The sequence below is a fragment of the Euleptes europaea genome, chromosome 5, assembly GCF_029931775.1.
Source record: "Euleptes europaea isolate rEulEur1 chromosome 5, rEulEur1.hap1, whole genome shotgun sequence".
NCBI classification, from domain to species: Eukaryota; Metazoa; Chordata; class Lepidosauria; order Squamata; family Sphaerodactylidae; genus Euleptes; species Euleptes europaea.
The window spans coordinates 98,052,138-98,065,164 of NC_079316.1; the positions used below are offsets into that span (position 1 = coordinate 98,052,138).

General features: G+C 41.2%; 1 protein-coding gene across 1 annotated transcript in view; it reads left to right on the forward strand.

Moving 5' to 3' along the window:
- The first annotated feature begins 2,561 nt into the window (after positions 1 to 2,561).
- Positions 2,562 to 13,027, forward strand: part of CCDC6 (coiled-coil domain containing 6) — an 80,017-nt gene continuing 69,551 nt past the window's right edge. The window contains exon 1 of the mRNA XM_056850049.1: positions 2,562 to 2,846. Coding sequence (XP_056706027.1) covers positions 2,562 to 2,846 — 285 coding nt within the window. The remainder of the gene's footprint in view (positions 2,847 to 13,027) is intronic.

A 13,027-nucleotide genomic window follows, 5' to 3' on the forward strand; every position in this document is an offset into this window, starting at 1 on the left:
TGTGGCTCACAAAAGCTCACCCCCTGCTAGAAAATATTTTTGTTAGTCTTTAAGGTGCTACCGGACTCTTGCCCTTTTCTACATCTGTCTTTAAGTATAGGAGAGTACTTATATACTATACTTAAAAGACAGCTGGATTCACATTCGAGCTGTATCTGACGAAGTGAGCTGTGGCTCACGAAAGCTCACCCCCCGCCAGAAAAACATTCGTGTTAGTCTTTAAGGCGCTCCTGGACCCGTGCCCCTTTTCTCCTTGACACACAAAGCGTGCTGTGGCTGCAGCTGTGCCCCTTGGCCCAGTAAAACCCCGCAGCCTCTTTCTTTTTCTTTTTTTTTAATTATTATTTTTTACATTTATAAATAAAAAAGTACATAGGAAACAGTAAGGAAAGGGAAAAAAACATTGTGCACATAGCATTTTGTTGTTGAACAATCTCTACCCCTCTTTACAGTGCTGTCTTATATATATATATATGTGTGTGTGTGCGTGTGTGTATACACACACACACACACATTTATTTTCCTATATATATGTATATGTATATATATGTGTATATACACACACACACATATTTATTTTCCTATATATATGTATATGTATATATATATGTATATACACACCACACACATTTATTTTCCTATATATGTATATATATGTGTGTATACACACACACACACATATTTATTTTCCTATATATATGTATGTATATATATGTATATACACACACACATATATTTATTTTCCTATATATATGTATATGTATATGTATGTGTATACACACACACATATTTATTTTCCTATATGTATATGTATATATATATGTATATACACACACACACATTTATTTTCCTATATATATATATATATGTATATGTGTATAAACACACACACACACATTTATTTTCCTATATATATATATATATATGTATATATATGTATACACACACACACACACAATTTATTTTCCTATATATATATATGTATATGTATATATATGTATATACACACACATATTTATTTTCCTATGTATATGTATATGATATGTATGTGTATACACACACACACATTTATTTTCCTATATATATATGTATATGTATATATGTGTATATACACACACACATATTTATTTTCCTATATATATGTATATGTATATACACACACACACACATATTTATTTTCCTATATATATGTATGTATATATATGTATATACACACACACATATATTTATTTTCCTATATATATGTATATGTATATGTATGTGTATACACACACACATATTTATTTTCCTATATGTATATGTATATATATATGTATATACACACACACACATTTATTTTCCTATATATATATATATGTATATGTGTATAAACACACACACACACATTTATTTTCCTATATATATATATATGTATATATATGTATACACACACACACACACAATTTATTTTCCTATATATATATATGTATATGTATATATATGTATATACACACACATATTTATTTTCCTATGTATATGTATATGTATATGTATGTGTATACACACACACACATTTATTTTCCTATATATATATGTATATGTATATATATGTGTATATACACACACACATATTTATTTTCCTATATATATGTATATGTATACACACACACACACAATTTATTTTCCTATATATATATATATGTATATGTATATATATGTATATACACACACATATTTATTTTCCTATGTATATGTATATGTATGTGTATACACACACACACACATTTATTTTCCTATATATATATATGTATATGTATATATATGTGTATATACACACACACATATTTATTTTCCTATATATATATATATATATATATATATATATATATATATATATATATATATATATATATATGTGTGTGTGTGTGTGTGTGTGTGTGTGTGTGTGTGTATATGTATGTGTGTATATGTATACACACACACATATTTATTTTCCTATATATATATATGTATATACACACACATATTTATTTCCCTAGCAGTAAGATAGGTATATTTGATCTTTTATCTGCTCTTCTTAATAAATTCATAGAAGCCTCTTAAAGAGGGGGGGGGCGGGGCTCCACTGCAGCGCGGCCTTCCCCGCCGGCCCAGGCCTTCCGGGGCCTGGAAGAGGCGGGCGGCGGGAGGGAGACGCGGGGGGCCGCTGGGCTGCGGCCGACTCCCGGCGGGGCTCCTCGGCGGGCCCACAGCGACGCCGGCGGCAGCCTGCAGGCACTGCAGCCGCCCCGGCCCGGCCCGGCCGGGCCGGGGGGGCTGCAGTGCCTGCAGGCTGCCGCCGGCGTCGCTGTGGGCCGGCCGAGGGCGGCGGGCAGCGCCCTTCTTGGCGTTGAGCGAGAGCGGCGGGGGCCGCGCGGACGGCGCGTGCGCCAGCTGCCTCAGCCCAGGCGGCGCGCCCGCCTCCGTCCCCACAGCCGCCTGGGAGGCGGGCGAGCGGGCGAGCGAGCGAGCGGGGTGGAGGCGAGAGCGTCCCCGTGCAGCAGCAGCAGCAGCAGCAGCAGCCGCCCCTCCGCGCGCGGGTGATGGCCGACAGCGCCAGCGAGAGCGACACGGACGGCGGCGGCGGCGGCGGCGGGGCGCCCGGCGCGCTGCCCGGCTGCCCGGCGGGGCCCGGCCCGGCGGGGGGCGGCGGCGGCAAAGCGGGCGGCGTCGTGATCTCGCCCTTCCGCCTGGAGGAGCTGACGAACCGGCTGGCGTCGCTGCAGCAGGAGAACAAGGTGCTCAAGATCGAGCTGGAGACCTACAAGCTCAAGTGCAAGGCGCTGCAGGAGGAGAACCGCGACCTGCGCAAGGCCAGCGTCACCATCGTGAGTGGGGCGGGACGGGGGGGGGAAGGGAGCCGCGCGCGGCCCGCCCAGGCGCCCAGCCAGCCAGCCAGCCAGCCAGCCCGCCCTCCGTCCCCCCCCCCTGCGGCCGGGAGGAGCCGAGGCCGCCCCCCGGGGGTGCGAGGAGCAGGGCTGGGCTGCTTTCCCGCGCCTCCTTTGAAGCCCAGGCCGAGAGTCCGCCCTAGTGGGTCCCTCTTGAGTCCCGTGGGGTGGTGCAGACCCTCAAGGAAGTGGGCGCAGCTGGGAAGACCCTTGCAATGTGGGCCTTGGGCTGTTTTTTCTTTATATATATATATATATATATATATATATATATATATATATATATATATATATATATATATATATATATATATATATACATACACATATACACACACACACACACTCTTTTGTACTTTATTTTTTTTATTTTTATAGTGTTTGTCTTGATTTATGTGTTATGTTATGTTATAAAAATTAAATGTGTGTGTGTGTTTGTGTGTATATATATATGTATGTATGTAATGTTATAAAACATATATATATGTTATGTTATAAAAGTTATATATATATATATATATATATGTGTGTGTGTGTGTGTTATGTTATAAAAGTTATATATATATATATATATATATATATATATATATATGTATGTTATGTTATGTTATGTTATAAAAGTTATATATGTATGTATGCGTGTGTGTGTGTATATATCTCTATCTATATCTATCTATCTATCTATCTATCTATCGGGCTACATTGTCAGTGGCAAGATTTGTTTCAGTCCTTATATCCCTCCAACACTAGATATATGCTGCTCAAGATCAATTGATCAAAGAGCTTCTAAGGGATAAAAGGAAAGGAAAGGATAAAAGTGTGTGTGTGTGTGTGTGTATATATACATATATATACACACACACACACATTTAATTTTTATAACATAACATAACACATAAATCAAGACAAACAAACACTATAAAAATAAAAAAAATAAAGTACAAAAGAGTGTAAATTGTGTGTGTCAAGTCGCAGCCGACTTATGGCGACCCCTTTTTTGGGGTTTTCATGGCAAGAGACTAACAGAGGGGGTTTGCCAGTGCCTTCCTCTGCACAGCAACCCTGGCATTCCTCGATGGTCTCCCATCCAAATACTAACCAGGGCTAACCCTGCTTAGCTTCTGAGATCTGACGAGGTCAGGCTAGCCTGGGCCATCCAGGTCAGGGAGTGTAAATTATATAATCTGGTTAATACGTCCAAAATTGCAAAGTTGAAAAATGCCAAAATACCCTTTTGACCCTCCACCCACCTTAAAAAAGTGACCCATTACCAGACTTCCGAAGAAGTGTCTAAACATTGGTTCTTGTAGGTTATCCGGGCTGTGTGACCGTGGTCTTGGAGACACTGTCCTTCAGTGTTACTCCTCTGAAGATGCCAGCCACAGCTGCCGGCGAAACGTCAGGAAAGAAAATACCAAGACCACGGTCACACAGCCCAGATAACCTACAAGAACCAATGAACTCTGACCGTGAAAGTGTCTAAACAGTTTAAAAATTACTTTGTTAACAATAAAATTAAAGAATTTGGCTGTTTTTTCTCACGCCTTCCCCACTCTTGGCCTTGCTCGTGGGGAGCAATAAAAAAAAGGGGGGTGCCAGCTCTGGCCAGGGAAATTCCTGGATCTTTGGGGGGGGGCCTGTGGAGGGGAGAGTTTGCGGGTGGATTTCACCTAGAATCTATGGTATACTGTAAAGTTTGGCCTCTGAAGCTGCAAATTCCTCCAGGAGGACAGATCTCTGTGCTCTGAAGATCAGTTATAATTCCAGGAGAATTCCAGCCCCCCCCCCTTGGAGGCTGGCAACCCTAAGTAACAATGACCAGGAGTCTTGTGGTCTGCAGCCCACTTTTTCAGGGGATGTGCACAGCTCAGTTGTTTTAGGTAGGAGCTGTTAAGGCAAATATCGAACGGAGTCTAGGTCCTAAGAAGTGCTGGGTGCATTCTGCAATTCCATAGCTGAGAAAAATGGAGATAATTCACTAGTTAGAGATGGATTGACTCAATAAAGTAAGCCACAGCCTTCAGTTTGCAAGAGCCAAACAAGGCTGTCAAAGATAGGACATTTTGGAGGACTTTCATTCTTAGGGTCGCCATGAGTCGGAAGCGACTTGACGGCACTTAACACACACACACACACACACACACACACACACACACAATTCACTAGTTGTGCTAAACTCTACCAATGGTAATGAGTGGGGAGTACGAGGTTTTGCTGAGAGAGTTGTATGCTTGAAGAAATTTCAAGTCTTTGTTGGAGGTGGGGGGGAGTAGTTTGAAACTTCTTAATTAATTCCACCCAGTTCTGCAATTTCACAGTGGAGTCTCCCTCTGAAGTTTTCTTAAGGAATTGTGGCTTTGAGATCAGAAACAGAGTGTACGGGAAGAGTGAAATGTTCTCAAAAGGAATTTTCTCACGTGGTTTGAGGAAAACATAATTTCGCCACATGCAGCCCTGCTGGTGCATATATCTTTTTAAAAATGAATAAATTCTGAGACCTGAGTTCTTCCTTGTGCACGCCCAAGTTAAGGGTACTGGACAGCTCCAGAAATTGTTGCTACCCTAAGCAAAATTTAAACTGAGAAGACACGGGGTGAACAGCAAGGTAAGGCTGCTAGGGGAATAGGAACTATTGGAGTTACGTGTTTTTTTACACACACCAACACATTTCCCCCCCCCCCAAAAAAAAGACAAGCCAGTTTGTGACGTATGGATTTCCTGGAGGCAGAACTGTGCAGTTACGATTTGCTTGTTTATAGCTACTTGGAAGTTACCGAGGCAGGGGTGATGAAGCTGTTTTAGCTTCCAACCCAGAGATGTCCAACCTTTCCTTTCCCCACATAAACAAATGTGTGCTGCTTAAGCCTGTACGGTGAAATAAAGTCTACCACATGGATGTAAGAGCAAGGCCTGCCTTTCATTCCTGACAGTGATTGACATTGGTTGGCCAGATCCTTGCAGTATACTTTGTGATTCTCCTTAGAGCACTGGTTCCCAACCAGGGGTCCGTGGACCCCCAGGGGTCCGCGAGAACTAAATTAAGGTCCGCGAAACAAAGTTATAAACCCATAATAAATTAATATTTTCAATTAAAAGTTCTCTATTATAAATATATATATATATATTCAAATATTATTCTAAGTTTAATGTTTAACTAACAGTTATGATTAAAGTTTATTTTCAAATTCTCTGAATTTTTATTTTGAACCTTGAGGTCCCTGCACCGAACAAAAAAGTCCTAGTGGTCCCTGGTCAAAAAAAGGTTGGGAACCACTGCCTTAGAGAGAGGCATTAATCTGGTATGATTGTAATGCTGATGTTCTCTGAGAAGGGGGTAACACCCAATACTAGATTGAGCACTCATCAAGACTTGTGCAGTGAATGTTCCAGAGGGTTAGCAATCTCTTTATCTTTGTATTGGATCAAGTTGATGGTATTCTATGCCTTTAAGCTAGGCCTGTTTGCCTTCAGTGGCTTTAATACTTGAGGAGATGATTCTTTATCCCGATGAAGTTCTGTGGTTTTCAGGAGACTCAGAATTGTGTTCTTTCTACAGAGTGGCTGGAAAGTCTATGCATGTCCCCTGTTTGTTTTTCTTTGAGATCTTAAATGGCTGTGCGTGGCCTTGTTTTGCACAATGTTGCAAGGCAAAAATGTACTCGAGTGCCTCCAGGAGGAGTTTGGTTGGATGTTAGATGTGCAAAATAGCTTGGCAAATGCACAGTTTGCGTGTTGTTTTGTTGTTTTTTGTATGCACAATCTGGCTGAGGAGCTCTGGGAACTGACACAGCTCTTAACGGTTGGAACAGGACTAGGTTTAGAATGCCAGGCGTTAATAACAAATATGGGACATCATGGCAGGCTTAAGCAGTTTTTTCCCTTGTGTGTCCCATTAGGTAATGTGGAGCAAGGTCAAGGTAGGAACACACCCACCATCATGCCGTTTGTCTGTTATAAACATAGTTGAACTGTTGACAGATATACTGTGTGTTGACAACAGCGACACATTCCAAGGAGCTAGACTGTATTGTTGGCTTGGGGGAGGAGGGTCTTGTGGTACCTTAAAAACTAACAAGTCTCTTTGTTTTGGTTAAAAACAATACTCGTGTTGTGATCTCCAGTGGATAGATTGAACTTGTATCTATACACCTGAAATGTTCTCATAGGCTTTGACAATTTGGTAGAATTGCCAACTTTTGTTATAGAAAATTGATGTCACTTCTCAAATACTGTCCATTTGTGATATAGAGTGGGAATTCTCTTAAGGCAAGCAGAGCTTAGTTATGATTTCCCCCCCAGTTCTTTATTTGGGATTGTAATAATAAACAAGAGATACATCTGAGATTTCTTGGGGTAGTTTATGCCTCTCAGAACTACTGTTAAGAAGCCTTTGTGGGTTCTCAGAAGTGCTTGTAGTGGTTAAAACACAGTGTGCAGTCTCTGGCTGGAAGCTTGATGTCCCCCCCCCCTCTTCTTTTAGGAAAATCGGAGTCTCTGGGAAACTAGATCATAGAGGAGTGCTAATATGCTACCTGTGTACATATGCAAATTAACATCTTGTTTGAAGGGCTCTAAAGCAAGCCATTTGTAAAAGGGAAGGTAGGTTAGTTAGCTTATAACAGCAGGCAGGCAAAAAGTTACCATAGCATCTTTTGGAACTTAGAGGCCAGGACTGATATTACTACATCAGATAATAACTGCATTTTTTTTCTGTTCACAGAGGATGTGATCTTTCATTATAACTATATGAGTGGAGTAGAGGGAAAGTCTGTTCATTCCTGTATTAACCTCCCTAATGGCAGCCTTTTCTGTTTTGCTCGTAGGGAATGGTGAGATTGCCTTGACTGGATCAGAAATAATTTGATCTAATCAATTTTCACTCATAAGGCAAACTGAAAACAAAAAATAGGAAACTGGTTAAATGAGAGGACTCTTGAGTATATTAAAATGTTTTAAATAAATATGAGTAGGTTTGCACTTCTCTTATTTTTAAAAAGGATGTATGCATGGTTATGAGCAAGCATTCATATTTTTGCATACTTTACACAACTCTAAAAGCTGCTCCAAAATATGTCTGGGCATGGTGTGTGTGTTTGTATTACTTGTCATGAGCTCTGTTGTATACAGTGCCCATGAAACTGATAGCATAGATACCTAAGGAGAGCCCTGCTGAATCAGACTCCTGCTCCATGTAGCCCAGTATCCTGTTTCACCCAGAGGTCAACAGACAGGGTATAAAGATCAACACCATTCCCATGATGTCCCCTCTTAGCACTGGTATTCAGATGTTTGCAGCCTCTGAGTGTGGAGGTTTCATTTACTCTTTCTGAGGACCTTTGGTGGACCCGTCCTCCATGAATCCTTTAGAAGCCTGTGCTTGTAGCCATCACTACATCCAGTGGCGATGAGTTCCACAACGTAATCCCTTGTTGAGTAAAGATGCATTTCTTGTTATCTGTCAGGAATCTGTTGCCCATCCACTTCACTGCCCCCCCTTGTTCTAGTATTGTGGGTGAGGGGGAGAAAGTTCTATTTTTCCACCCCATGCATAGTTTTATAAACCTCTGCTGTGTGCCTACTTAGTCATCTTTTTTCTAAACTAAAATGTCACCTTGTGTTTCAAGTCCCAGACCCTTTACAAAAGTGAACACGTTTTTGCTTCAGTGCTGTTTGTGCTACTGTGAGCTAATTTTTTTTTGGGGGGGGGGGTTGTAGGGAGCTTTTGAAAGTGCTTACAGATCTCTACAAAGCCAGTTTGAGCTGTGATGGCACAAAAAAGCACATGTACCCCTCTTTTATAATGCTACCTCTTCATACATTCATTTATAATACTCGTCTTTATAATAATGTATGATAAATTTATAATAAATAATAAATACACATCTTTATAATACTACCTCCAACTCTGAAAACTGTACATAGGCGAGGGGCTGTGGCTCAGTGGTAGAGCATCTGCTTGGAATGCAGAAAGTCCTAGGTTCAATCCCTGTCATCTCCCGTTAAAGGGACTGGGAAAGTAGGTGATATGAAATACCTCTTCCTGAGACCCTGGAGAGCAGACAATACTGACTTTGATGAACCAAGGGTCTGATTCAGTTTAAGGCAGCTTCATGTGTGTTCATGTGTGTACTGCCAGTGGCCGACATCCCTGGAAGGTTTAGGCGTGGAGGCAGAGGCAGAAATTAGTACCATGTTGTTTTCAGAGACATACAGAGTGTCCCCTGAAATGCTTATGTCGCATCTGGGGTTTCAGGCGGACATGACATCATTTTATTTATTTATTCCTTATATTTATAGCCCACCCTTATTCCCAGCAAGCCAGTCTCAGAGCGAGATACAACAATATGATCATAAAACATCACTTAAAACATACTTTAAAACTTCATTAAAAGTCTATACATATAATAATAAAACAGGATAGCATTCAATAATCATAAATAGTGGCCATTAGAAAAACCTGGCCAGGCAGTGAGCCCCCCATAAGCAAGATGGGGGGGGGGAAGGATGGGAAGGCCAGCAGCTATGACAATGGAAGGTAACTTGTGGCTGCTCTCAGTGATAAGCCTGGCAGAACAGTTCTGTTTTACAGGCCCTGAGGAACTCATTTAGGTCCTACAGGGCCCTGATGTTGCTAGGGAAACTGTTCCACCAGGCTGGGGCCAGGGCTGAAAAAACCCTGGCCCTCGTTGAGGACAGCAGCTCACTCCTCAGGGATCACCAGTAAATTGTTATTCAGAGAGTGTAAGGCTCTGTGGGGAGTATACAAGGAGAGATTGCATGGCATTGTTTCTGCCCCTGGACCTTTCCCTTACTGGTCCACAGAGCAGGGGTGGGAGGGCCTACCAACAGATGCCCTCCCACCCGAAACGGCTGTTAAGCCTATCCACTCATCTAGTTTGTCACAGATTGCATATTCTGAGGCAATTAGACTCTATAGGTTGAGTAATATTGTCATTTCATTGAGTCTGGCCATCAGGTCTGTTTATATTAAATTTTGCAAGCTTATTTGAGAGTAGCAGATTGGAATTTTTCACACACTTTGAGTCTGTTGTGATATTCAAACTCTGTGTAAACATTTTAATCGGGGATGTTGTATTTTGGAAAGCATTTTCTGTGATTTTTGTGTTTTGAAAATGTGATGAGTTTGACTCTTGGGTATTCATGTTCTAGAGGTAAGCACGTTGAATTATCAGTGTTCATTTTGGTTTGGGTATCCTATCCCAATAAGGATGAAGTCTAGAAGTAGACTCAGGATGTGCTACATTTGGGCAGATGGAGGCTCTTTTTCTTTGTCTTGAATTCAGAGTGCAAACCTTGGAAGTGCAAGCTATCTAGTAATTCCAGTAGGTATTGACCTCCTGAACAGGGGCACTCTTTCCCCTCACATAAGGGATCTCTTGCCACAAGGAGTGTATCTGCTTCTGACTTCCTAAAGTAGTAGGAACTGCCTTTACTCCCCTTCCTATTGAAAATAATGTGAAAATGGGTGTTCTCTATTTGCTGTATGACCTTATATGGTGGTTCCTTCCGTAAAGCCTATGAGAAATCCTTGGGTGTACATTTGAAGGTATCTTCATCTCATTTTTATTTTAGTCGATTTCCATTGTACCCTTCCCCAATGAAGCTCAGGATCAGGTCAGCTAACAACCCTATAATCATTAAAAACCCCAATATATCACAATACATCAACAATTAAAACTGATTAATTAGAACTATCTAAAATTACTTAAAAGATGGCATTGAGAGATACGTTCCTTGTATGGATGAACAAAAAATCCACAAGGGACAAAGCAAACAACAGCTGGGAATACAACTCTAGGAGGGTCCAGCAGGGGAGGCTGATTGATGTGAAACCGTCGCTGCCCTCAACCATAGGCCTGGCGGAACATCTCCGTCTTATAGGCCCTGTGGAACTGAGCCAGGTCTGCAGGACCCAGATTTCATTCAACAGAAAGTTACACCAGGCCAGGGCTCTGGTTGAGGACAGCTGGATATGTCTTGGGCCAGGGAACACCAGTAAGTTGGTTCTAGCTGAGCACAGCGCTCTTTGGGGGGTGTATTGGGAGAGGTGGTCCTGAAGTTACAATGGCTTTCAAGGTCAATACCAAGACCTTGAACTTGACCCGGTACTCAATCTGGAGCCAGTGCACCTGGCAGAGCACTGGTTGAATATGTATTCTCCATGGGGTCCCCATAAGGACCCATGCTGCTGCGTTCTGGCCCAGTTGTAGCTTCCGAAGCAACTTCAAGGGTAGCCCTGCGTAGAGTGAGTTACAGTAATTAATCTGGATATGACTGGTGCATGGATTACTGTGGCTAGATCAGGGGGAGACAAGTAGGCAGAGCTGCCTGGCTTGGCGGAGATAGAAAAACACAATCCTGGCCATATTTGTGACCTGGGCCTCCAAAGAAAGGGACGCATCCAGGACCACACCCAAACTCCTGACAGAGGAAACTGATTTAAGCTGAACTCTGTCAAGAGTTGGGAGCTGAAACCCCTGCCCTAGGCCTCCCCAACCCAGCCACAGGACCTCCATCTTTGATGGATTCAATTTCAGATGACTCTGCTTTAACCATCTCACCAGGGCCTCCAGGCACATGGCCAGAGTATATGAGACAGTGTTCATGCAGATTCTGCTAGCTCTCCGTAATACATAAAGTGTCCTGATGTGTTTTATGGTGTTCTTTTCTGTGCCTAGCTCTGTGGCTCTTTCAGAGTAAAGCAAAAATGTTTTAAAAGGGCAGGTGGACTAAAATTAACTAATTTGCACACGGTACTAAATTACGGTAATTTCTGTTTAGTACCAAAGAGGAGGTCTTCCAGTCCCTGGCTTTTCAAGTTTGACACTGGCAAGTATATTTATTAAAATAGTTATGTTTAATGTTTATATTTTTAAATGCTTAATTGAAGCACAAGAGCTGGATGGACACAGAGAAAGAGCACCAAACAGTCTCTAAAGACCATCTTTTTACTACAGTGGAATTGCTTGCTCATAAATAAGCAGTTTGTAGGTATACCAGTTACACTTTGAATTTGAGTTTTTGCAAGTACCATGTAGCTTGTGTTAATTTCATACTCATTTGCAAAGTTGACTAGAAAGGCTTGTTTCTGTTGATTACAGAGACTGTTTTAGAGGCAAATCCATATATAAATATTCAATATTTATGAAAGATAAGGCTACAGGCTTGCAATTTGCATGCCAGTATAAAAGAGTAAACCTGATGTCACAAAACAGTGATCATTTTCCACTTCTTTTTTGATTGGAAAACATGAAATATTCAAAACCATTCTTATATGAAAAAGTATATATTATGAACTTATGTAAATTGTTGAGTTTTTCTATCTTGCAAGTGGTAGCCAGACTTCCAGTAAAATACTTTATTATCTGGACAAAGAATACTCATCCGTTTGGGTTTGGTAGATTTGGTAGATTGGGTCTGATAGAATTTTATTTGGAATAGAACAATTAGTGTGATTCATCCATTGTTAAGAACATTTAAAAACCATCCACTTGGTTCTCACATCCAGTGTATTTCAATAATTTTTGGGATTGATTGCCAAACAATATGAAGTCTTAATTGGGAAAATGTGTGGGTTTTTTAAGGAGGAAATTTTGAAGAGAGGTTTTGCAATAAACTTGCTTTCTCATGCTTATTCAGTTCTTTGGCCTTTTAATTGCATCGTAAAAAGAGATGTAATTTTTCCATTTAAATTTGAGTGTTGAAGTAGTTGTTTAAAAAGGCGCTCGAAGTTGAGGTAACAAATCTCTTACTGGACACTAGAAGAGTGAAATGCAGGAAGAAGAGATGGAATTCAAGATATGAACAGTTCCTGAGAAGAGTGACAAATAGAGAAACTAACCAGAATGTCCCTCCATGTTAATTATATAGAAGAAGCAATGTGTTGGAAACCTTACTACTAGGGTTGTGCATATCAATATACCCAAACCAAAAATAAACCCGCAATTAGCCATTTTGGCAATATTCGGGTTTCAGGTAGACCCAATACCAAAACCTTGGAATCTGCCCGAAACCGAATAGGCGATTCCTGAATTTTTTGGGTTTGGCTATTTGCCTTTGCTCAGATGCACAGCTCTGTGCTTTCTCCCATTTTTCTATCT